The sequence below is a fragment of the Papilio polytes genome, unplaced genomic scaffold (genome assembly GCF_000836215.1).
Source record: "Papilio polytes unplaced genomic scaffold, Ppol_1.0 DF824135.1, whole genome shotgun sequence".
Classification (NCBI taxonomy): domain Eukaryota; kingdom Metazoa; phylum Arthropoda; class Insecta; order Lepidoptera; family Papilionidae; genus Papilio; species Papilio polytes.
The window spans coordinates 1,222,545-1,249,807 of NW_013525069.1; the positions used below are offsets into that span (position 1 = coordinate 1,222,545).

Sequence of the window (27,263 nt, forward strand, 5' to 3'; positions counted from 1 at the left end):
AGTAAAATGTATATTGAAAAACTTGACTTTTATTTCATTGGATCACACATTCTTTTTGTTGTATGTTCCCTGCAGGAACCCTAACCCCTTCCCTTCTACACAAGTCCAAATTGTGTTATTAAATAAAAAATATATATTTATTTAATCTTTTTATTACAAGCGTCAGAGACAAAGAAAAGCTACACAATATAAACTATTAGAAGCAACATTCATCACACATTTTAATAATACGAAAACTAACATTTAAATAGAATTTATATAAGTAAAGATTCATAAATGTTAAAGTAAGAAAATGTAACATAGAAAGCAGTTAAAGACGACATTTTAAAAAAAAGTTGCCATTTCCTTTAACATCCTGTGTAGCTGGTTCAAAAATGTAATATTTGCTAACAGTGTTAAATAGAAAAATAATTACCTAGTATAATTAGCTTAATTTAGAAAAATATTTTTTATTTGTGTATACCACTTTCATAATTTACCACGTTTTACAAGATATCGAAAATATGTTGGCATTTATTTTTAAAATATCTACTGAATTGCACAAATTAAATAAAAGGAGATGTTCACTGACACTAAAATAAAATTTAACATAGTATGTCATGAAAGTGATACTAACAAGAGGAACTTTTTCCTAAATGTTTCCGAATTTATAATAACTATGGTGATATGTGTTATTTGCAGAAGTATAATCTACAAAGTAAACATTATTGTTTAATAAATAATCTCTTAATAACTTCAACTACACAAAGAAATAGAATATACAAAGTGAACAAGAACCGAGTTGGAATAGAAGTGCGACAAAGCGACACCTGGCGGCTACGACATTAAACATCCAATAACTAACATTTACATCGGCACTTCTAAACGGAAACATCTAATACTGTATTAAAGTTGAGAACATGTTGTGCGTGTATGTTACCAGGCTACGCTTCACATAAGCTTACACTAACGAGGCTAAACAAGTCCTCCTTCAACTATAGATTCAAAAAATGATTCGCGCATCGATCCGTCCGACACGTTACATGAAGACTCGCGCATTCACGTTAAAAAAATACAAATTTCGATAAATATTTATCAAGTCATGATAGTATCTAGTCAGACATTTATTGTCACATTTAGTTTAACATTATCTTTATTGTCTACAATAGAATTACTAATCTTTACAAAGTCGCTATCTACGTCGTACTTTTTAGATATTACTGTATAAATAATTGATATTTTTTTCGACATAATCGTCCAAAATCGATGAATTAAATTGACCAATGATATTGTATTTGATTCGGCCAAATTATTGATGTTTAAGTTTTTTTATTGGTTGGTATGTTCGAGGACGTCTCACGAGGAATATTGCGAGAGCTAAGAGGCCGCAGCGCTACTGACATGAACACTACAATTTTAACGTCTAATACACAACCTTTATATTTGCCTGTAATATATATTTCTCAGAACTATTTACCTACTTGTATAATGAAGTCCGCAAATAGCTAATTTAGAATACATCCTTCCATACATTAAAATTTAGATTTTACTCATCTGTTATATTTAAAACTATTACATAGCAAATTAAAAATGTTAATATATTACAATATTACTGTATCTAATTGTCTCGCAAGCGAAGTAGGATTTGATCACAGTATGTCAGTTTACATTACAATGCTATATTTATTGTCAAATTGCACATACAAGTTAGAACACACGCTATTTAAAACATGTATTACGGTTACGTTTCGGAGCCAAACCAGCTCAAAATATCCCTGAACACGTAAGAATCTATTTAGAAAAAGTTCAACATTGATTATTATCTAAATATAATGTATACGACATTTAATATTAAGTAATGACACAAACTCTGAGCTGTGTCGGACTATGTTTTTACACTTAGAGTGAACATGTCAACTACATGTTCAGTATAAAGCCAATTACCAATGCATTTCTTGTTTATTTATAATCTTTATGTATCTTGAGTGTTTTACACACTAGGCTGTTCCTAAAACAACGCAAGCGATACTACTGAAGAGATTGGGATTTAGAAATGACATTTACAAAAGGTTAAAGCATAGCGGGAAGACTGAATACGTTTTTGACATTGATAGAGTCTTTCCAGATAACGAATTATATAAAAAAACTACGGATTAAGAATTAATTATTTCTCCCTTTGTCATTTGTCCTTCGTACCATCATATAGTATGTGGGAATGAAAACAACTTCGACGTCATAAATTACGTATCGTCAAGTTAAAGATTTTCATTAGAAATAAATACAATTTAACATATAAAGTGAGTAAAAAAGAAGGTTTGAGGTTAGGATTGACAGATAGGAAACGCTAGAGCGGGTTCATCTACTTCCTCTATGCTAGTTCCTACTGGGATTACTAATTATTCTATTCGTGTAAAATTAATAGAAATATCGTTATTATGTACACTTCTTACAAAGACTATTTAAGTTCGTATAGTATTTATAAAGTAAAATTTTGAAACAGTACGTTACCGAATATACGAAACTCGTTAAAAGAAAATTGTATAAATATACTATGATTAAGGAATAAATACATAACAATTCATTAAAGTGTTTCAAAACATTTCGATATTAAATATTTCTTCTATTCAAAACAATTTAAATAAATACGACTGAGAGGTTTTAACAAAGTGAGGTTCATACGTGGTATAACATAGTATAATATAGTGGTTTTTAATAATTATTGTCTTAACAATATCATGAGTTATATAAAATTCCCAACATTTTTACTCTAGTAGAAAAGCTCGAGTTAAGAAGGAGACTCATAAGAAGTCGACAACCTTACGTCAGCAAGCGCAAACGTTAGTCATCGATGATGTAATAGAAGACCCAAACTGTACGCCGGCTCTTCCACGAGACTTCCAGATACTATCTGCCAGGGAGGAAATATGAGCAGGAGTGTACCCGCCACATCGCTCTATGAAAAATTGAATTGTGCGCACTTTGTGCAAAACGCGAGCCACAATACGGTTTGGATCTCACTATACCTACATCACACAACTAACATCCAGTCAGTTTGGTCTGCAGTTCTACGATCCAATTTTGTGTTTTTAATGAATAACTTAGATTAAAATGAAAGAAAGTTCGTGTCTACATTCGTTTTTCGATTGTCGTGAACCATAATTTAGTAAATGTGAAATTACGAAAGGAATGTAAATTTTATTTTACTAATTTTATATATTTCTTTCTTTTATTTAAATCCTGCCTCAGTAATGAATAAATAATATTTATTACAACTGAAATATGTAATGAAATTAGGCAACAGTTTCCTTTGCTTAAGTTGTGCAGACCGCACCGACTGACTTCCGCTGCAGGCTGTATATAACTACGTCTAATAAATATATAATATACAAGTATTACCCGTTACAGTAACTTTGAGCATATCATTTATATTTCAATTACATTATTAACGCAATTTAATTGTTATATAAAAATTTCTATAATTTTGCAAATATAAACTATTATGGCACAGATATGTAAACCAACAAAAATAAAATGTTGTACATAGGTAAATTGAGAGATTGCCAAATAAAAATATTTGCTGAGTAAAGATCGCCTATTATCTAAATAAAACTCTTTCCGTAATCTACATCTACAGTTTTTTTTTTAGTTGATATTTTCGCTAGTTATGATTTTTCTCTTACAAACTATTAAAGCTATTTTAATAATTACATAAATATTGTCACTTTTTCAAATGTAAATATTTCAATGTTTGAACATAATTGGAGATAGATTATTTATCAATAACTCAACTAAATATATTTATTGTCATTTTAGGGAAGATCTATCTAGAACATTTATCTTATTCATAAATAGACGACTTCGTTTGGATGGAGACCGGTACTGATAAAAATATTGACACATCTGCATCCAAACGACGCATAAGTACGTTACAACAATTGGTAAGCCCTCGACTAACACTACAACATCAAACGTCAAACAAACGCACTAACACTGGAACACACGAGACAAATAAAAGCGCATCATGTAAAAATGTCTAAAGCTTTTCTCCACTAACAGCTACTTCCTTTACCCTAAAGCGACTTAAGATTCCTAAACATCAGTATAAATGCGACTTAGCGTCACGTCTCGAGAAAAAGGTTTCGAGAGAAAATGACAAAGTTTATTTAGAAAAAGTACCTCGACTCGTTATTGTATAGTTGAATACAAGAACGCGGCGTGTTGTCGCGCTCGGGACAACTATCACAGCAACTATCTGCCGCCACGCGCGACACTACACCGATTATATACTTACTATTTATACATTTTTAATATATATTGTCTTTTCTTGTAAAATTATTGTCCAAAGTTTAAATATTATTGTCAATGAATTATTTATTATTGTCAATAGTTTCCATTTCCTAGTTTTCGTATAAATATAAATCTAGTAACACAGTTATGACGCGGTTAGAACAATTATGTGTTCACCATTAATTTTGGAAGTTTTCTCATGTCCATGAAGAATCGATGTTCCTTAATTCAAAGTTTTACCAGTACGATTATTTTACGGCGTTGAAGAACACCGCTACCAATCAATATCTGCGACGATCTCAAGAACTACTGAACCGGCCTTTTAAACGACACGTCGATATTTTAACAAGAAAATCTCCGAATAAAAATGGTGCAACAGTTCCCACGTCCAAAGTGCCAAGGCGCTCAGTTTAGGTGTCCTCGGAGGGCGCGTCGTCGTCGTTGTAAAGTTGCAGCTGGCGCAGGATCCAGGGCACGTATGTGGGCACGTAGGCGTAGACGCCGGGCAACCGCGGGTGCGCGCATTTGATGCCCCACGACACGATACCGCCCACGTACCAGCGTGATGGGTCCTCGGGGTCCTTGCACAGAAGCGGGCCCCCTGAGTCACCCTGTAGTTCACAAATTCATATCAAGCCAAAATTTTCTACAAATCTGTTAAATAGGCCGATCATGTAACGGCCTACATATTATGATTACATCCTACTATGGGCTATGTTTCAAAAAGTTAAAATCTTCAAATGAGACAAAAAGCGAGAGTGTTACCTGGCAAGCATCTTTGCCACCCTCGGGGTAACCAGCGCAGACCATGCCCGCGGTGACGTTGAGGTCGCGGTGCTCGAGCCACTGATTGCATAACTCGCGGCTCAGCACCGGCACCTCCACCTCGTTCACCGCCGGCTCGTACTCCGACACTGAACATACGAAATTTCATCAAGCCCCGCTCGCTGGCTGACGCCAACTTGTTACCTGATAATGGGTATACTGACTGTCTTTGTCGTCACGCTTGCCCCAGCCGATGACGGTGCAAAGCGTGCCGGGTAGCAACGCACGCCGCGCCGGTGGCAGGCACACCGGGGACAACTGCTCGTGGTAACGCACGCGCACCGCCAGCTAAGACATCAGACATGACATTAATATCTCAGCATTTACGAATTACTATGTAACTCCGCCCACCAGTCTATACATCTGTGAACTACAAGTGTGCGGACGTGGTACCTGGAAGAGGGCGATGTCGTTGTCGTGCGCGACGCCGACGTTATAGAGCGGATGCGGCACGACGCGGCGCACCTTCACCTTCTGGCCATAGTAGGCGTGCGAGCGCCGCCGCGTGATGCCCAGCTGGATCGTCCAGCCATTCACGTCGGAGTGGCTGTTATAGAAATATCAGATAGTTCACGACTGCAACGGAAATTAGAAGTAGGACTGAAACAGGACTAATTTTTATTCCATTAGTTTCAAGTTTGATGATAAAAGGTGCCCTTCTCTTAAAAGGCAAAATCTGCGATCCTCGTCATCAATAAATATATATAGACAGTGACTCACTTGCCGACACAGTGCGAGGCGGTGAGGACCCACTGGTCGGCGACGAGCACGCCGGCGCAATAGAAGACCTCCTCGGGCCCGCCGAGTATGGCGGCCAGGAAGGGCCAGTCGCCGGGTGAGGCCTCCACTCCGCCCACTATACGCTTCGTACCACCGCCTATTGTCCGACGCTTGCCGCACTCTACACACATATTAAAATATTACGTACTCAGTTTTATTTATAAAGATAGTCAATAATTTACACTGTTTGTCTACAACTCAAAATTTAAAGGATCGCTCTCGTACAAACTTGAAACGTAAACTGTTTATTGAATTCCGATTCCCATTTCATATTTGCTTATAACCTAGTTTCAAACTTGACTTGTTCAATTAAAAGTTTGTTGATTTGCCGCAATATTTTGCCACCGGTCGCACGCCTCGCTCCGATCTTCAATACGTATAATACTTAGTGAGTTTATTATAAGTCTATTTTGTAAGTTATTTGGTATAACAGAATCAATGATGCGCTTAATATAAGATAATGATTATTTTATGACGGTGAAATTAGACGGTCAACCGTATGTATGTCCAAATATTAGAATTTATCTGCTTCGTTTCAAGACTTTTGGTATAAAACGTACAAACGTGTAATGGAAAACTCCGAGTTGTTCATTCATCACAGTGACAGGCTTCTGCGGTCAGTTGCGTAATGATCTGGATCTGTCGGAGCGCTGCGTTACTTGAAGTTGAAATATAACCCCTTTTTATATTCGCTGAGTCAACCGATGTGAATAAAAACTCATACATTTACGACATTTAAATAATGAATACGAGCGCATTTGAAGAAGTTTTTGTTATTATCATTGTTGTAATGCTGTGAAGTCTTAGTAATTATAGTATACATACTTGTCATGTTGTAGTAAGATGCTTCAAATATTTTAACTAAATTATACTTAAGTGTCAAGACTAATGTGACATTTCAAACACAAAACCACTTGCGTGGCAACCCTTAATTGTAGCTACGACTGTGCTCATTTGTAAATGTATTTGTGGATTATAAAACGAGATGTCGATGTTACAAATAGCGATGGCTTCGAGTTCGTAATTTGCTTGCTTAATAATTAATAACACATTTATCCCGCGCTCCTCAGGACCTACCTGATGTTTAATTAATTCAGAGGAGCGTTGCGATGCGGCCGGAATAATTTAATTTACTGATTAACTCTACTTTCAGCCGAGCACAGTTTTTAACGTAACCGTCGAGAGGCTTGGGTCTGCACTATTTAAAGGGCTAAGATAAACTTGCTTGCCTTGTGTGAATTGGTTCATTTCACGCGTATTTTTGTTCTTTATTGTTACTTAACCCAGAAACTGGTTCGGGAGTAAGACGATCAAATTAACTTTATTGAATGTTACTGTGCTTTACAAGGTTTGTAGATTTTATAATCAGTTAAAAACAGATAAAAAATATGAACAAAAGATTTCTCCAAAACACGGACACGTAAGACGATTATGGAAATATTCCTATGGGAATTAAATTAATAAGGTAAAAGAATTCAATTTCTTCATTTGTCTACGTCGGTTAAGTTTTTCTTAACTCAGAAGGTGCAATTAATTGAGAACGACAAGGACGGGGGACAACTTTAGCGAGCAGTAATTTGTTTTTCTGTTGTAATTTGCGGGGATTACAAAAACTTTAATTATATTTGAGATGGAGAAGCTTCGGGCTGCGGCAGGTGCCGTCCGGCTCAAGACAAAACTGCTATTTACATAAATTAGAAAGATAATTTCTATCTACTTCTGTCTAACTTGTCTATGAAAGAGACAAACAGTATGAGTGCATGACATGTAACTTATCCAAATGCGTTAATATGACGAAAAAATTGATATTTTCGTTTTCTTAACTCAGATATTAAAAATATTCAAGAATACAATTGTAATGTACCTACCATTGTAATTTAAAGGGAACATGTAAATAAAAGAATTAACTTCCGAACCGTGAATCAAATCTGTTTGCTTTGCAACAAAAGGGTTTCGCTTAGATTTCAATTTGATGAAGGGGCTGACTTCAAGGTACGCACAAAGACATTATCAAAGGGCCGTAGCTTTAATTTTTTTACCCGTAAAAATTCTGTATAAACGCAAAAGTCTGCGGCAGATTTTATTTTCGTTGATGAGAATTCTTTATGACAAAGGTGTCTTTGTTGTTATTGTGACATTATTTTTTACGATCTCCCGATATTGATAAGTTTTATATCACGCGTGGGACAAACACACTCCCAGATGTGTAACGATGTTGTCGTGAAACGAAATGAAATTTCATGACTTTAATAAACCAAAGGAAAGAACAGCACAGGTTTACCACCATTGAATTTTCATACATATGTTACATAAATTATTTAACGTTACAATGAACTTACAATATTTACGAACCGAAGTGAAATTGATTTTGGCGGAGAAATTCAACATCAGTTTTCGTGATCCTAAAAGTTGGTCCAAACTTTTCATTGTACAAATGTTTTAAGTGAAGTATTTTGTTCGAATCACGACTTTGTAATGAAATAATATCTTTGTTATTTAGAATGTATTAACTTTTGTCAAATGTTTAACATTGCATATAAAACATGGTCGCTTCCCGCTTTCTGTCTGTATCTTTGTATGCTTATACATACAAAGATACAGACAGAAAGCGGGAAGCGACCATGTTAGTGAGTAGTTATTCAACTGAATTTGGTGCACTGATTTAAATAGATAGAGTGACTTAAGAGGAAGGTTTATATGAATAGTATGGTGGAAAAATTTCGTGCGCATACATTTTAATAAACAATAAATCATTAACTACTTGGTGGCCTTAAAATAAGGAGAGAAAGTTAATTTTGAATTTACCAATTTCACGCGGATGAAGTCACAAGCAACAACTACTCACCGATAAACCTTCGAACCTTTCTGTATCGTTATTGTGTATTAAATTAATAGGTAAATCTTCTTATTTTCCAAAGAAAATAATAAAATGTTATGCAGCCGAAATATTGGAAGAAAGATTTGTTCAATTTTATATGAGTACATATTTTTTTCGCTTTAGTTTTGTGTTATTTTCCTGCGAAATAAGCGGATAACGTGTTTTGTTATATTATAATCTTATTAAACGTAAAGTGATTCGTTTTTGTATGTCCACATTTGTTACAAAAAATATTACAAAAGTACCTTGCGTTAGATTGTTAGCAAGGGCCTTCGACATAGTAAAGAAAGTTGGCAAAATAAAATTAAGGAGAAATCTGGAGGTTATAACAACCACCCCCTGCTGCCCACTCCTCGCCCCGACAAGGTGCTTCAGCAGTAACTGACTTATTGACAAAGTTTGCTAAATTACCTTTTTTTATGTAATACCTGTATCCTGCCCTGGCTTCACTCGAGTTAATATTTATATTTTAAACGTTCAAAAAACAATATAAATATTATATGTTTTACTGTTGATGTAAAATTCTGATAGAGAAAAATCATTGAAATCTCTTTCTTAGTTTTTACTTTATCCGTTACAAAAGTACGAAATATTATATTTTACAAAACGAGTAGATTTTTTATTATTTCTATAATCAGTTCAAAGGTAAACAACTTTATTGTTCCTTGAAAAAGAACTTAAGTATTCTTTTTCTTTTACGTTTGTAAAGTATTTTTCCACAAATCTGTTCCGAATGAGAAGCGGTTTCGTTTCATCTTTGACTTCCTTGTTGACGACATCCGCGACAATATTTCGATAAACATTATGTTTATTACAGAATTGTACAAATTACGTTACAGCAGTTTTTTTTTTGTTTCATTTCTGTTTGTCGACAGACTTTTGTTTGTATTACACTGCTCTTACATTCGTATTGAAAAAAATGTGTATTTGTCGTTTCCCAGAAGGTATTCACATTTACGCACGACGTACCATGGTCTAGAGATTTAAGCCGATAATGATGACGAATTATGATATTTTTTCGAAATGATATATTGTAAGGTAATTTACGTAAAGGTCACAAGACAAAACGAGCGTGTTTGTGAAGTAGGTGTAACAATATGAGTACTAGATGTTCCCGTGTGACTCCGCGTAAAATTATGAAAATTTTATTTTATTGATGACATGACTTGATGACAACTTTGCTTTCTTGATGTTGGCAGCAACTTATGGTCTCTTTCCCACGTTAGGGTTTTTATCCAAAATATTTACCCCTAAGCTTAATGACGTGAAAATATATAGCCTAAAGCGTGACGTATATGTAGAGCTTTTTATGACAAAATGGAGTATTCAAAAATATGTTGTAATTGCTTACATCTTAGGCAACAAAGAAGTGTAACACACACTTCTTTGTTGCCTAACGCTTTATTATAAAAGTATAGATGAATATTTTATACAACTTTGATCGAAGAATATACGCGGCTTCAGAACGTAACGGAGTAAAAGCAATTAAAAGTAAGTTTGTTACCGAGATTTAAAGAAACCGAGCAAAGGCTTAAAAGAAAAAAGTACATTGAAACTTTTTTAATTGAGCATCAAACCACCGGTCGATTATTAAGAATTTAAATACATAATTGAAAGAAATTTTCGAGTCGAGTAGATTTCAATATGAGTTAGCGATTATTTTCCTGCAAACAAAGTAACAACTTATTTAATTCCCTTTGTAATAAAGCAGCGAGCCGAGTCCGGCAGCGCCGCGACGCGCCACTGAGATGCGAACGTTATTTTATTAAAACGGTGGTGGAATGCTTTGCATCGCGCCGGACGACGACGCGACGCGACGCCCGCACGTTCCCGTGTTATTGTTTATTTATGAGGAGCATAGGACGCGACGCGGCGGACGCCCGCTTTATTATCAAGTCTATATACCAAGTGTGTTAACATCGTGCAACATTACAGCGTTTTTTCAATTATGCTAGTTCTGCTTACAATGCAAAAAAAAAAATTGTAACATTTTGATACCAAGGTGACAAAATATTAAACATAATACAGAACTTATAGAAGTACAATCAAATAATTTTCTACGAATACGATAGAGTTGTAATTCTAGTGCCGGTAGACTGGCACCTACAATGGATAAAACAGCTCACCATAGTTGTTGCAGACGAGGTGTATGTGCGCTGAGTCGTGTCGGCAGTCCTTCAGTTCGCGCAGCAGCCCGCCCTCGCGTCGCTGGAAGGCGCGGAAAGACTGCGCCGCGCCGTGCTCGTGCTCTACGTGCGCGTGCTCGGCGTGCGCGTGCTCCGCGTGCTCGGACCCTACGTGGGCGTGCGTGCGCCCCGCGCGCCCCATGCCGCCCACTGTGCTACTCCGGTTCACCAAACTACGACAAGTTACGAAATGAACACTATTAAATCGGACACAGATTTTAATTGTTTCGGAGAGAGCGACATTTTTAATTTTTTTAACTGGGTAGTATATAAATAATTCCAGTCATATAAATAAAGCATCAGGTATTTAGGGTAGTGTGAACTAACGTGTATCCGAGCATAGCGCAGAGCTTGTGCGCGGTGGGAGGGTCGAGCGCACGCGCGGCCATGCAGGCGGGCGCCCAGGACTGGTTGGCGGCGCGGAACACCTGCAGCTCGCCGCGCCCGACATCACCCGTCGCCTCACTCAGACGCACTGACACACAAACATCTGTTCACGCATCTATCCCGTACATGGGACAGCAGGTACTGTTTCCAGTATGTACTGTTTCCACACCAATAAAATTTATTTATCGGAGCTCTAGTGACTATTTTACCCAGTATGAGTTCATTTGAGAGGCATTCATTTAGTTTATATTAACTGACCAACAATCTACAGATGCAACATTTAATTTGATTAATGGATATTTCAGATGAACAAGGTTATAATTGCTCACATACTGATAGAGACACTAAATTGAGTTATGGTCGCATGTCCCTGCGCCGTTGGAAATGATTTACATACAATGAAGCGATCGCTTAGAGAATGAAAGATTTTTATCGCTCGACGTCGGAAATTGGAGAGATTTTCATAATTCATCCTCGCTATTGAATGCAACTGAATTGAAAGCCTACAAAATGGAAACATGAATTTACTGTTAAATTAAATTTAGTGTTTCTGAATTTTACTAAAAAAGGTCTATATTTTAGTCGTCAAAGTCACGATAGATAGAAATTATGTTTAATCTTTTAAGAGAACAGAATAAAAGAAATACATTATTGTTCCTTAAACTATATAGTCGCTGATTTCATCAGTATGTGCAAAATCACAGAGTTCTATAAACTGACCGATTTCCAGCTGCGAGTACGTACATTACATCTCTATAAAATATTGGCTGAAATCCAAGATCAAAATTGCAGTCCGGTCACAAGATTAGAGCGTACTAGCAATATATACACATACTTATTAATACTACATTAAAAAGTAAGAATCACAAAATCTAGGTAATATAAAATAGAACCTATTATTGTACGCGATCTGGACTTATTAGATTTATTACGCATGGATTATTGTGCAAGTTACCCATCGGTTAACAGTACTCACAGCAGTTCCTCTCGTCCTGTCCCCAGGGGCAGTCGACGCGGCCGTCACAGAGGTGCGCCTGCGAGACGCAGCGCTGGTTGCCGCAGTGCAGGTCTGCGCCGTGCTTGCACACGCGGCAATTAAGCTCGTCGGAGCGGTCCGCGCAGTCCACGTGCCCGTCGCAGCGCCAGTCGTGCGGGATGCAGCGCCGCACGTCGCACTGGAACCCGCTAGGACAAACTGCGAACAACGAATAAATGATCTCAGTTGGAGATAGTCAAATAATTCAGAAGATCCCACATTTGCCTTTTCTATAATAATTGCAAAAAAATCGACCAACTATTTGCGCACTAGTAAAGAGAAGTTGAGCAGTTACCCGGCTTGGCGGCCCTGATCCGTGCCTCCTTGACCTCCCTGTTACCGAGGCAGACGTCGGTGTCCGTGGACTCTGGGAATATTTCGCACTGAAGGTAGTCAGGCATCGATAGCCCGAACACTTCCAAGAAGAACCCGCAACGCCGCATCGTTTCTGTTTAATCGTTAATGATTGAAGTATTTAGGATTACACTCGAGACGATAATTCATGGAATTTATTGATTAGATTTATTTCCGAGCGTGCCGCACACGGGTGAAGCTAACCTTGGCAGAGGCTGCGGCAGGGGCGCACCATGTGGCCGAGCGGCCCGCACTTGGGCACGAACAGCGAGCACAAAAACAGCGCCGTCAGCTCATAGCACCGCACGTCCACCACAGCGTCGTAGATCTCCAAATCCTGACATGAGACATTACTAACTATCTGGGACACTTGAAATTATAAATTATTCATATATCTCTCATTCAAATTGAATTGAATCGCTTAATCGAACGGTCATTAATGAACATTTCCCGATTGAGTTAGTAAATCCACTATTGACATATTCCAAAAGTCCATTGTAGAATTCGATCAGTGTGGGTAATGGGCGGCAGAGGTCGGGCGCGGGCGATGTGGGAGCCGATTAAATGATCGGAAGCCGCAAGCACGCGCCCTCATGACGAGGGGTCGACGGCCTGCGATCATTTAGCCACGCTCACATTAAACGAAAACACTAAAAACACAATTGGAATATACGGAAACTTGTTATCACTACATTCAGATAATTTAATGACATTATAGCTTAATCTACTCAATTTTTCTTACAACGATAAAAAATAAGTCTCGTAGCCCTATGCTACGCCACAAGCTACGAAGCGTACGCGGCCGTAAACTAAACAATTATACAGTCCTAGGCGTCGTGAACACGACATCTACAGTAATTAAGGGGTTGCTTTCATCGAAGGGGTATCAATCAATGTCACCGCTACAATGGTGGGTGCGTTTAACATCTGCCTGTCGGAATCCACCGACAAAGGGTTATTTATTAACGCTAGTTGGAGGCAGCGCGGCGTCGACGAATTAAATTTCGCGATCTGCGTTGCCAAGCAAACTGCCTCAATTTAACCAAGGCATAACAGATTATTTATAATTTAGATTTGTCAAACTTGCATAAATTTAATAGCTTTAATAGCTGTTAACAGTTTATTTAACGTTTTTCATTTAAATGTGGTGCATTTTTATTGTATTAATATTAATATTACCATTCCATGTATTTTTTTTTGGTATGATGAAAAATTAAAAGCAGATTTCCTTGTTGTTCTCGAACATCAAAGTCTGTCCTGTGAAATTTAATCTTAAACAATTGATAACATATTAATTAATAGAAGTTAAGGATGATGTCGCTTGGCAGTAAGTCGCGGAGGGAACGAAGTTAATTGATAGTTCCCGTGTGACAGCTCGTTATCACGAACTCACTCACTATCAATTAGTTTGTAAACGCGACACGTTCTGATCTCAACGTCTACCCTTGAATCACGTCCCACTTTCACGATCCCAATCAGCACGACAAACTGGACTGTAACATTGGCTTCCTTGCTTCTAGAACTGCTTTTTTAGTTGAAAGCATTACGTGACATAGCTCACCTGTTGAGCGTCCCTCTGTCCGAAGTGTCCGATGTAGTTGGGGAAGACGGTGAAGTTGTAGGAGATGCGGTGTTGATGGCAGAAGGTGACGATGACGGGCAGGCAGACGCCGGGCGCGGGGTTGCGCGCGCCAGGGGGCTCCGCCGGCGTCGGCCACGGCACTATCACCGACCGGTTCACCACTTGGGATACGTACTGCGGATAATCGTCTTATACAATATATTTTGAATTAAAACTAAACTTTGTTAATGATTTTCGCCATGTTAAGAAGATTAAAATTACTGAGATGTTTTAGTAGAGTTTTTTTTAAAACATTTTAATTAGAGTACTAAAAATTAAGTTAAATAGAATACATTACAAAAGCGGGCATGTAGCGCGCCCTGAGGCATCCCAACATTAACTTTTTCGTACAATGGTCCCACATTCCTCGTCCCTCTACCTCTCAAGATTATTTTGCCCGAAACGTTGCTAATTAAAATGAGATTTTTTGTCAACGGAACAAACGTGCTTAATGTGGGTACACCAGGTACTATGCAGAGAATTTAATTCATTTACATTGTTCACATGAGTAAAAAGTTACAAATGTGTGGCGAGGGCTTAGTCACTCTAAATTACAAATAATTAAAGATAAAAAGTAAAGGTTATTTTCACATTAATATAAACATTTTTATTAAGATGTAGCGCCACTTTTTGGTTAAGGCCAGGGTCACTAAGAACCATCAAATTTGTAAAAACCAACAGAGTAGTTATATTCAAACTAGACTCGTCTCTCTTGTACAACTGTCGACTCGGATAGGAAAACTACAAAAACAATTTGTCTCTACTCGAGTGCTTGAGACGAAGAAAAGTCTGAACGGAATAAACAGCAATTCCGCACTTGACCCACTTCGCGCAGGCGATGAACTGCGGTAAAAGCGCAATCTTATATACGACAAGTCGACACGTTCAAATCACCAGGTCACGTGGAAAAAGTAATGGAAAACCTAAAGGTAAACATTGATAGATTTTCGTTAGATAGTTTTTACCAACTGAATGAATGGTTACCGAAATAATAGTTAAATTCGAAAATTTTCAAAACAAAGCTAAAAAAAGGAACCTCACCTCTTGTAAATTTACTTTTATACCAAATTTTGTACATAATAAGCAGTATTCTACTATAGAGGTTTATCTGTGGGTGAGGTTTAGTGGGAGTGTTGACATTAGGTCGCGGCATTAAACCAGCCGCCGCTGGAGAAAGTCTTGATAAGATGCCGGTAGCTTTTTTGAGTCAGCAAAGACTGCTTATTGATAATTTAAAAAGGATTAACCTAAGTTGTGTTTGTGGAGGTTATTTTAAACTAGTTTTCTAATTTAAAGAGATTAAAAAAAGTGCGTAGCCTATGTGTTCTCCCGGGCTATCCTCTACATCTAACCAAAATTTTCTTGAAATTCATTCAGCCGTTTAGGATACAAACCGTAACAAACATCCATCCATCTATCTAAACTTTCGCTTTTATGATATCAGTGAGTATGATAAATATTAGAGAAAATAGCTAAAACATCGAAGTTTAAAATATCTTGTAACTAAGTGCTGTTTATTATGACGTACATGTCTTAAAATTAATACAAATAGGTAACAAAGTACATAAATATTGCTTTGAAATATTAAGTAAGGTTGTGGTTAAGGGCTACACCAGATCACTAATAATGTTTAGTATTACGCCACTAAGTAACGGTATAAAAACACATATTTATGGCTTCTATAAAATTACAAAGTTCTGTTGTAATTGAACATAAAAACGGAAGGTTTCTTCTGACTTGTTAAAGTACAAAAACTTCGAAGGGACACAATGGATGTCGTACAAAGCCCTTTGAATAATTAGTAACGTAATTCAGGCTTCTCGACAACCTCTTATAATAAGTTCTGACGAGGTTTAACATTTTTTACAATCATCGTTTAATTTCTAGAATAACTTAAGTTTAGCGCAAAGTACAAGCTATTATCCACTGGGGGATATGCTAAACTCAATTCCAAACACTGCTAAATAATTAATTACAACAGAAATGTCGATATCTATTTTTTAAGGTTTTGTCTTTACTATTAATCTGTTGTGTATACTAATATTAAATAGGGGAAAGATATACATTTTTGTATGCATTAAAATAGTTCAAAAACTACTAAGCTAATTTCAAAAATTCTTTCACCATTAGAAACCTACGTTATCAGTTGGTAAATAAGATTAATTCTATTCTTTTTTCGCAGAAATTAAAACTTGTATTAAAAAAATATTGACATTTACCAGCAATATCATCTTATACTACGACCTTCGCAACAATAAACAATAAAAACTTTCAAGGCGTTATCGTGATTTAAGAAAAAATCTACCTCTGACCATTGTAAAACTTAAATCGTAACGGAGGTCACAGCTAAAGGAAACCTTATAAAATCTCCTTAGCAATAAAGCTTCCTTTACAATGAAGTTTTCGACCTTTACTAATGAATAGAAATTGCACAAGCGACTTAAAGTTAAAATAAACAAACGAAAACAAATATCTTTTGAAATTAGTGAACAAAAGTACCTTTATTTCTATTACTTTAATGTCTTCACATTAAACGGCATTTTATTTCTTACGTTCAGAATAACATTTATGAAGATTTGATAAAAACATATTTTTCTCCTGAGATTACATTCACAACATAAAAATAATATCAAAAAGAACATGTTTATTTCGTTTCATGTTGTGTACCGTTTAATTCTAAGTAGATATTGACACTACATGAAACTAATGAGCGCTTACGTAGCTCGTCTGCCCTTGAGCATGTTTTCATATATGTTGTAGCTCCAGAGGGCGCTGTGTTGTGGGCGCTCGGCGCCTACGCTCTGTCTACGACCTGCGGCTACGAAACGCACAGTTCACATGAACACACAAACATGCGCCCACACTTTGAACAAACGTAATTGCCCCTTAAATAAAAACCCTAATACCTAAGAAAAAAAAATGGGATAAAATTAATTTTCATTTTCATTTTTACGTTTTTGACAAAAGGTTGTTATTTATTTAATTAGACGTTAAACTTCAAAGAGCCCCCTAAATAATTTCCGTTTTAAATGACAAGTGGAACAGGGCCGTTAAAACAGTCATATTTAACTGACAGAAAAAAATTGTCTACACAACCTTGTTTTAACTAAGTGCAGTTAACAATAAAGGTGTGTAACAAGTTCAAAACTTGTCTTCAAACATTCACCGTGGGAAACTTAACTAAGTGTAATTATTTCCGAGTGTCCGAAGTAACGATTCACGCTCCGACGCGACGGCGAGGCTTATAAAACAGCCACTTCACACGATGAAATTCTATGAACAAGAGCGACGATAGACCGACTACCAATCGTTTTAAAACAATTGTTTTCATATTGAGTTGTATAAATTCGTAAATACTACTCAATTTTAAAATTGAAAGTTGAACCGAGTACCTAAGGGATGATATTATTCTAAATACTTGAATGAAAAGAGTCTGTTAACGTATATGGTGTAGTTACCTGTACGGCAGGGTTGGCTCGGAAATAAGCGAAGAGTGCGACGGTAATGGCGAGCAAAGCCACGGCGTTGAGCACGAGCTGCGCCAGCCGGAACCTGTGGCCCGAGCCGGCGCCGGCAGCGCCCCCCGCGCCTCGCATATCCCGCAACATCTGACACAAAATATTTATCAACCACCTGTAATGATTATGAAAAAGTGAAAAACGCATAAGTAATATTTGTGTAGAGAACAAAGGCATCAAGTAAGAGCGAGATAGTGGCAGTGTGAAAGGGAGTCACGTGTGTGAGCTGTTAACGAGTTGCATCTCGCACAGATCTGCTGACGGAGAGCTTTGCAGACATTTTGCTAACATTGCAAGCTGCAAATTCAGATTGAAACATATTAGATTCTGAAGTGAGTTAAAAGTGCAAAATTTGAAAATAATATGAGAAATATGTTAGTAGTCGTCTCTGACGTAGGATGGATTAGAGTTTAAAATGTTTACACTCATTATGAAAATGTCGTACCACTGATACTAAATTCCTAATCTCATTTTCAATACTTATACTTTCGACAAGTTGTCAATCCTTGTCGACAATGTCACAAATTAAATGCAGACGTAGATGTGTTAAATAACTAGAAGAATCCCCATGTGTTAGAGTGCAGGCGGAGACATGTAAGTGAATAGAGCTGAACAAAGACAGCGCATCGTGCGGGAACACGGCTCGTTCAAAGCCGCCCTGAGAAGCGGGAGATTGTCTTTTGAATAAGTCATGACTCCTTTGAGACGGAGCCCACGTCATATGATGAGAATGTTCGCAGCCTACATATTGTAGCTTCTGGAAAGATCTAGTACAAAAGAAAGACCACGAAATTTATTTTTTATGGACTGAATATGCAAATGCACTAAATTATCTTTAGCTAATTCTTGATTATGTAAGCTTAGGTTGTTTTTATTTCAGAAGTAAAAAGATTTTTTTCCAGCGCTTGCTTGAAAGTAACAAAAATTGCGCTTATAGCCGTGAGCGCTTTCTGCTTTGATGAAATAAAAATGTCTTAACTTTATTCTTTTTAATTTAAGCAAAGCTTTCACATTGCGAGTGCTAATATTATTTTATGTTTTTGTCAAAGTGATAATTCCATGTGACAATGTTTTTCACAGTGGTAGAGCCCGCTTTAACATCTTCGCACGAATGGGCCGGCTCGTCCGGTGTAATACCACGACCACACAGAAAAAAGGCGTGAAGTGGAAGCAATTACGCGTTTCGTCTGTTGAGTGTGGTGCCGGAGGCCTAATTTTAGTCCCTTTCCCTTTTTACCCTTTTCTTATGAGGGAAGAATTAAAAGGAAAAGTGGATTTGACGGTGGAGGAGACGCATATAAAGGGGAAATGTCCTCTTTACGTGCGTCTCCTCCTCCGTCGATGAAGGGTAGGCAACGCATCTGCAATTGCGGATGTTTATGGGCAGCGGTCGCTTTCCATTTCGTTGGATTCAGGTGGCCGCTTGCTCGTTTGCCACCTTATATTATGTAAAAAAAAGTGTATTCTCCGACTGTATTATTCAGTAAGCAATGCAATAAAATGAGTATCGCAAACAATAAAACAACAATGTCATTTTTGCACAAATTGGAGTGCAACGTTGCAATGTGTGCAATGCCTCGTGCATTGAGGGGGCATCTAGCACGTGTAGCGGCGGCCCGCATTGATGTTTGCTCGGGGTAAGATCCCAAACTGCGGCCGGCAGACACATTTATTGACACAAGTTGTGCAATTAAATGCTCAGTCCGCAGTTCACGCTCCAAGCTTTCTAGTATTTCTGTTTACATTTACACTAGTAACGTCTACTGAAATCAAATATATCCTTTTCCAGGTTTTTTTAAGCGGACGGGGGGGGGGGGCACAGAACGTACTCTCCATACATCTGTATTAGCCCTCTTAATCGAATTGTGATTGTGTAAAAGTATATTCGTAAGAGTAATTTTTTTCATATATTTCATAATTTCACCATATTGAACACATGCTTGTATTTAATAAATAATTATGAGTTCCCTCTACTTACTGATGAAGTACCCTTCAACAAAGTGTAAAATGGAGTGTAAAATTTCACGATTTCTTAACGAAAATTAACTAAACGGGTTTATTATTTTAAGCTTTATTTGCAAAGTTATGTAAGAAGTTTGTAAGATAACCTAACAAACAAACTAGATCGATAGTTCAATTCAAAATTTAATTAATGGCAAGATATATGTGCAGAATCGGATATTGAAAACCATTATTTTATTCCTTCCCAAAGACTTTCCTAAGTTAGAACTAACCAAAATTAGATCCATTCAAATCGATCAAGTACTTTCTTTGTTCAATTCGGCATCATCCATGTAAAGCGAACAAACAATTTTGCTAGTGATCTAAATGTTTTAAACGTTATAAACGTTGGTTATATAAAAGAAGGAACTAAACTAAAGCCAAATATCATTATTGCAATAACAACTCAATGTACAGATATAATACGTCCGGCTGAGCTGCGGCGAACGAGCTCCCGGGCAGCATATTATGTTTGCTGAGACGAGATTGCAACGGCCTCGCCGATTGCTCGTTACTCCAACGACCACATGTCGCTAAATTTTCTACTCATATCATGGATTTAATTCATCGTAGCTTTACGTATTAAAGTCACATAAAATTACTTAGGTAAGTTCGTACTTTTTATGGTTTTGGAGGATTATTGACTATCAACTCAACTAAACCGGCTTAAATCTTATAATCGTTTCCTTGAATCGCTTCTCTTGTTATGTAAGCAATTTCAAGAAATGTTCTTGTGCTGTATTCATACCAATATACAGTTACATTTTATCCATTGTGTTTATATCAATAATTTGTAATTAGAAAATAACTAATCAAAAGATCTTAAGCTAAAAGCGTAACTTAAAGAAATTTACTTCTAATAAAAAATACTTGCTCGCTTTTCTGATTAAAATCCTTGCTCGCTTAAATGAAATAATCAGATAAATCCACATTTTCAATTTAATCCAGTCCGCAATCGAGATTCGTGATCAAATGAAGTGTAATTTACGGGAAACGCTTTCAAGTGTGAAATAAAATGCTCCACGCCGCAAGTGATACGCGTCGGACGTTGCTCTATGAAAGTTGCTATAAAATTAAATAAAAACGGGTATCGATTAGTTACCGGTTTTATTTAATGTTATAGTTTTTGACACAAAATGCTATCAAGCTAGACATCGTCTTATTCACCATGTCACGGAGGAGGATGATGGTCATCATCAAAAACAGATTTTATAATTCGTATTACTGGTCAATAGAATTGAATGAAGCCAGTAGTGGGCAGCTAGCCGCAGTTTTGTCGTGGCTCGGCCATTACAACGCGCGTGTAACTAAATGTTGCGAGGCTGTTATCCTCACAACGGTCAGCTGTGGTACTGTTCTAAATTTCATCTGACGGCTTAAAAGCGTTTTGTTGTGCAAATTACTACCTCTAACCATTGTAATAGGTATTTCACATTTGAAATACTATAAATAAAGTAAATCTGCTTTTATTATTTGTTCTAAGCTGTGTGTTAAATGTATGTATAGTATTGTTAGTTATAATAATTAATTTTAAAAGTATAAACAATAGGCAGATATAAGTGAAGTTAATTGTGTCTAAGTAAATGGTGTCTTCATTTAATACTTATTACAAAACTTGGAACAATAATTTATCAATGTTATTGATCGAACCAATCAAATGAATATTATTTATAACACGGCTAAAACTCACGTGGGAACTTTCGGTGTAGGCACCGACCAGTTTCTGAATCTTTTCCAGAATCAAATGAAATTTAACAATTCTCAAACTACGAATTTTGTACAACATGACTATGTCGACTATTTATACCCATATTTCAAGTAGCGCGTTATTCGTGTCGATGAAAGCTCCTATAGCACATGAACGTGGAAACTTTCAAAAGCTTCGTATGCCAAACACCGGACGCTTCAAAATCAGAAGTTGTTCAACAGCCGCGGTCGACTCCACTCTCAAATATAATTCTTGTCGTACATTATAGGTAATGTTTTGGTGATCTAGGATCTTCTGTAAAATGTATTACCTAACATAATCAATTCAGTAATATACGTAATTGTTTTGTTATTCTTAACTATAGGTAAAGTAAATCTGTCTCATTAGGTTCATTATTTCATATTACAATTGCAGTAATCATTGATTTGTGACTAAATTGTGTCGTTTGTTAGGCATGATATAGGACTCACCCGGTGGTGTAGCGACATGTTGCTGCCGTTCTGGAACCTGACGATGGTCTGCAGCGAGGCCGGCGTCGACATACTCTTCGTTATGGAGCTGCTCCCGGACTCCTTGTCTTGTTGTTCCTTCAGCAGCAAGCCGCGCGCTATTTTAGCATTCAGGCTCTTGTTGGCGTTTTGATGCGGAAGTAGCGGCGTCTCCATCGTCTTTGTGGTGTAAGAGGGCGAGGAAGTCTGGCTAAAAGAATCAGAGGACACGTTGGAATCTTGGCGGACACTGATATTGGAGCCGGAGCTCGGGGAACGCTTGATCTGGTTCTGCGGCGGTATGTAGGGTGTGTCTGGCATCTTTTGAGGCGGCCTTCTCAAGGGCGGCGGCTGCGGGTTCTTGTTGCAGTCGAGACGTGCCGGCTGCGTCGGCGTAGGTGTCGGTGTCGCCATTGGGAGCACCGTGCGTCGGTTGCCGTTGGGGTCTGTCGGAACGGCCGGTTGCGCGGGTCGCGGCGGCGTAGGCGGGGGCACGCGACGCGGCGGTTGCGGCGATGAACGGCGCGGCGGCGCGGGTGGAGGCACGGCCAACGCCACCGGCGTCACCGCGGGGTTCGCTGATACTGGCATCGTGGCCGCCGCGGGGGGCACCGGTAACACGCGCTGCGGCACCGGTGGCGGTTGGGCGGTTGGCGCCTGCGGCGGCGGAGGTAACTGTCACAAAAAGATTAGAATTAAAAAAAAACAGATTTTTTGACAGAATTTTTGAAAGTACATTTTTGTTTTGTCTAAAATTTGACAAAGATAGAGCTTTTATTCCGATCTACTAACAATTATTATATTTAAATACAGCTAAACAATATTAATAGGCCCGGGAACATAGCGATGTTGGGCTTAATAAAATTGTATTATCAAAGCAATCAATGTCAATGAAGACATCTAAACGTACAGTCTCGTAGCGGCTCGTAGCGGCTCGTAGCGACTCGTAGCGCCGGTGAAACAATTAATCACCCTTATTGTTCTTATATAAATCGATAGCCCGCCGAGGATCCTTTGAATGTTGGCAAAGAAAGCCGGTAATAGAGGATATTTTAATACTCTTTGTACAATATATTATTTTACATTCAGCAACAATAGCCGCCGCATTGAGTAGCTAATTATAATGACTTTGAGAAGGATCGATGAAGCTGAGAGAAAATCTTAAGAGTAGCGCAGCTCACTGAGCGCAATTTCGGCCGAATCTATGTCGACAAGCAAACTTAATATTTAACAGTTTTGTACCATTACCATGCGTCGGACGTTTATTAAATTTGTTTTGTGTATTTATTCAAATAACTCTAAGACACTGATCGCATCGCTTTTTTCCTCATTGAATTCACACTCTTGAACATTGATTTGAAAAAATCAAAAGAGAATGAATATCTAAGACAAGAACATTACTTTTTTAGGTGATAACGCGTTCTGTAGAAGGAATTGGAAAGGATATGTCCAACAGTGGATAGATAAAATGTAATGTTGCTGATAATGATGATGTATGCAAGCACCTTGACGTGTGGCCTGGGCGGCGCCAGTCTCGAGGGCGGGCAGTAGGGCAGCGCGTCGGAGGGGCAGTAGACGAAGCCGGCGGGGCGCGGTGGCGGCGCACACGCGGCGGTAGAGTGTCGGCGGGGCGCGAGGGGCCCGTCCGGCCCCGCGCTTGGCCGCAGCAGCTCGAGCAGCCGCTCACCTGGCGTGACCGCCAAGCTGCCGGCTCGTCCGCATCTGCTCGCGTACAAAGCCACAGTAACAAAAACTAGACAATGGTCTGCAACTGACTGACTTCATTTACATAGTGAAGGTAAACATGGTAAGAAATCATGAGTACAAATAAACAGCTGGAGTCGGATGTCCGCGATAATGTACCGGTAGCGAAGCCGGTGATTGCCTGTCAGTTGTATACTGTGAGCGGTTGTCGCGGAGGTTAACGTCAAGCGGAGTGCGGACACGTGCCGGAACCTTTGATAAGAGATAATTGTAACCTATTACCGCCTTCAACTGAACTCATTATCGCGCTACGAATAATTAATATGTGGTCACTTAACAGATGAGCCGCTTGCTCGTTTTCCACCTCTTGTTGTAAAAAAAAAACCAGATTATATGGTCATCAAATGAATACGACGAATATCAAAAAGTTTGGATTTCAATGAAATGGTCATCATAACACCGTCAGTAACGCGCCCGCATTACACAGCTGTATTGCCCTTATGGCACATACGAGTATACCATTCATTGAAACGATAAAAGATAAAAAAAGTTTTCGTTCGATGAAATTTTAAAACATGACTTTATGTCATTAGGCTGGTAATAGCCGCGAACAACCATTGGGCACATCAGCTGACACAATTAGAGGCCGCCTAATGTCCAACTGATTGAGTTTGACCCGATGTAAATAACATTAGCAATAGGGCTGTCACTAAAAAATAAAATATATCAATACATGTATATTTAGAAAATGTAGATAAGAATAGTGTAATATAAAAATATTGACGAGGTTCATTGTTATTGACTTGCTTTAAAAAAGCAATTAAAAGCATTTTTGAGGTGTTTAAGATTATAGTTTTTAGGGTTAGACATGAAATAAAATATATCTAGGTTACATGTTGGCCGCTCGCCAGCTTGGCCGGTCTACAGAGAAAAATAATATCTTGTACAAAGACGAAGATATTACCTTGAATGTTCTATTGTATTATTCCTCGGAAGTCTCACACAGCACGAATATACGATGAAAGCATCTACTTTGTAAAGCAAATCTTTACTGGGAAAAGGTAGATATTTCTTATGAAATACACATATAATTTAGCTATTCATGTGATTTTTACACAATACAGAATGTATTATTTATTACTTGTAACAAAATTACGATTTTCTTTTTATTCAGGTCATCCAAGCTTCGGTAAATACCTGGTAACAACCCTACTGATTCCATTTAAACATTTCCCCAGTCGTTTAAAAGAATCAACATTTTGATTGATTTAATTACAGTGTGTAATATTTTAATATGTTTTTCTCACTTTCAGAAAAATGTTTGTTGTTTGCAAATGTATGATTCCATTTATAAATAACGTTAGGTAAATGGGTTTCGCGGAACAGCTACTGAATGAGATATCTTTACTATTTATGTTTGTAAGCATGGAAGTCAATGATATATCGATTCAGGTTCACCATAACATTTGATATAAATATTCTTATACAGAGTAAATTAAAATAAGGATTTTTCTAGTGAATATGCCTACTGCATTGTTTGTTACCCGACTTAAGATTAAGGAGAGGTAATATATGTTTTAATTACAAATGAATTGTGACCTCCAGTAAACTAAACAAATGGGACTCACCGGTTCCTGGCAGGGTCAGAGTCGTCTGCGGCGGCCGGCTGCAGCTGCATGCCGCTCTGCGCCCACGTCACCGTCAGCCAGTCTGCGATACTTTAATTGTTAATATTGACATCACGTGTACGAAAACTGCAATTACTGCACTGGATTTGCAACTTATTAAACTAAATTTATTACTCTATCACGTCTTTCTTTTGAGAGGTTCTAACTCTACGTAATGTTAATAAAACAAGCTGGTTCTATACATATTGCATGAATCCCTCATATATTTCTAACTAAAGAGATTTTTTCCGTTTTCAACGCCACTTCAAACAGGATATTTAAAAATAAATGATACATAAAGTTTCCTTTCAAATCACTAAGCACACTAAAATCAGTTTTTGATGTAATTATTTGCTCGATCCTGAGCAATTTCATTTAATGAAAATTCATAATTCTCTACTAAAATATCCTCAAAAGTACGTAAGTAAACCTACGCTTTACGGAGTAAAGGACTGACATTTAAGTAAGATGAGACCTTCTGTAATGGATTGGAGGAAAATTTAAATAAGAAAAATATATTTACCGCATCAAGTACAAAGCTAAGAAACATACTTTTAATATTTAATGAATGATGATATAAAAGGTGATCAGATATCTAAGCGCGCTCTAAATAAAGAAAGTTCGGAAAAATTCATTGCAGAGTAAATATCGCCATGTTTCATTAATGCGGAAAGTATAGGAAACTTGTCACCGACACGAGCTCGTATAGAAAGTTGAATTATTGCCGCCAGGTGGACCAGGTGGGCCAGGAGCCGCGCACTCCGTACGGCGCACGGGGTTTTATACGAAAAGAGTTTGGTTATTACTAAACTGGGGCTCCCGATAGCTTGGTCGAGTAATTTACGAAATGAATTATTACAACAGCTGGGACATAATATGAACGTACAACGTATAAATAATGAATATAGTCGCTCCTAACACGTGTGCGTTTACATAAAATAAAATTAAAGGCTTCTCAGTATACTTCGTACTGTTGGCTTGAGGTGAACATTTCCAGAGAGACAGACGTGTCAACAAAATAGTAAGAAAATAAAGTTCCATTGTCGATTTTCAAAAACACATGGGAATATAAGGTCAAATTAAAGAAAACATACGGAGGATTTGTTAAATATATGGAACTACATTTAAAGATATAAATAGTGGCGTAATAAGATTTTTACTTCGTTGCTGCATTGGTTACTACGGATATCTGCGAAAAGGCAGATAAAAACGATTCAGAGAAATAGCATATAAGCTATTGATTCAGATATTATGGGCGAAATTAATTAAAAGGTGTTTTATAAATTTTGTAAGTTTTTTAAATAAGTTAAATGGCCTGATCTAATGGTAATAAAGTGGTTAAGCCAATAATTTTCTTATGATATAATTTATTTCTTGTTATAGAATCTTTCTTTGAATAAATCTACAGTTATATTGAATTATACAGACGAGACGCGGCCGTACGCAATTTGACGAGGGTCTGCTCTCGGCTGCCAGTTTATTTGCTAATAGGACAAATTCTCTATTAGTTTTTGTTTTGATACGTCAGTCAGCTCCAACGAGCGCCGGTGCTAATGATTTAAGTTATATCCGTGACGTCACCGGATCCTGTTACAATGAAATGGACAACAAACTTTTATGTACATCGTAATATAAATATATTTTTTTTTTATGTCAGAGTTAAAACGAGATATTAAGAAACACAAATATAACCGAAGGTAATTTTGTAAAGGTCATTTATATTGTAAAACGCAGGATATTTAAGTCATGATATACTTGATTTAAATATGAATTAGGCGAAGAGGACCCACGTAGTCGTCAATTTATGTGGCGCGTGACCATACTATATCCTGCCGGTTATCCTG

General features: G+C 37.5%; 1 protein-coding gene across 1 annotated transcript; it reads right to left on the minus strand.

Annotated features, from left to right (window-relative positions):
- Window positions 1–4,676: 4,676 nt before the first annotated feature.
- Window positions 4,677–25,947, minus strand: LOC106112001 (atrial natriuretic peptide-converting enzyme-like). The gene is made up of 17 exons (XM_013294230.1): window positions 25,943–25,947; window positions 25,381–25,470; window positions 23,484–23,770; window positions 22,031–22,725; window positions 17,792–17,941; window positions 14,274–14,468; window positions 12,917–13,049; window positions 12,654–12,806; window positions 12,299–12,517; window positions 11,263–11,410; window positions 11,048–11,108; window positions 10,876–10,990; window positions 5,812–5,992; window positions 5,485–5,638; window positions 5,256–5,379; window positions 5,032–5,180; window positions 4,677–4,877 (listed from the first exon to the last, which is right to left on the minus strand). Exons 1-17 carry the CDS (start codon window positions 25,945–25,947, stop codon window positions 4,677–4,679), a joined length of 3,060 nt encoding a protein of 1,019 aa, XP_013149684.1.
- Between the last annotated feature and the right edge of the window lie 1,316 nt (window positions 25,948–27,263).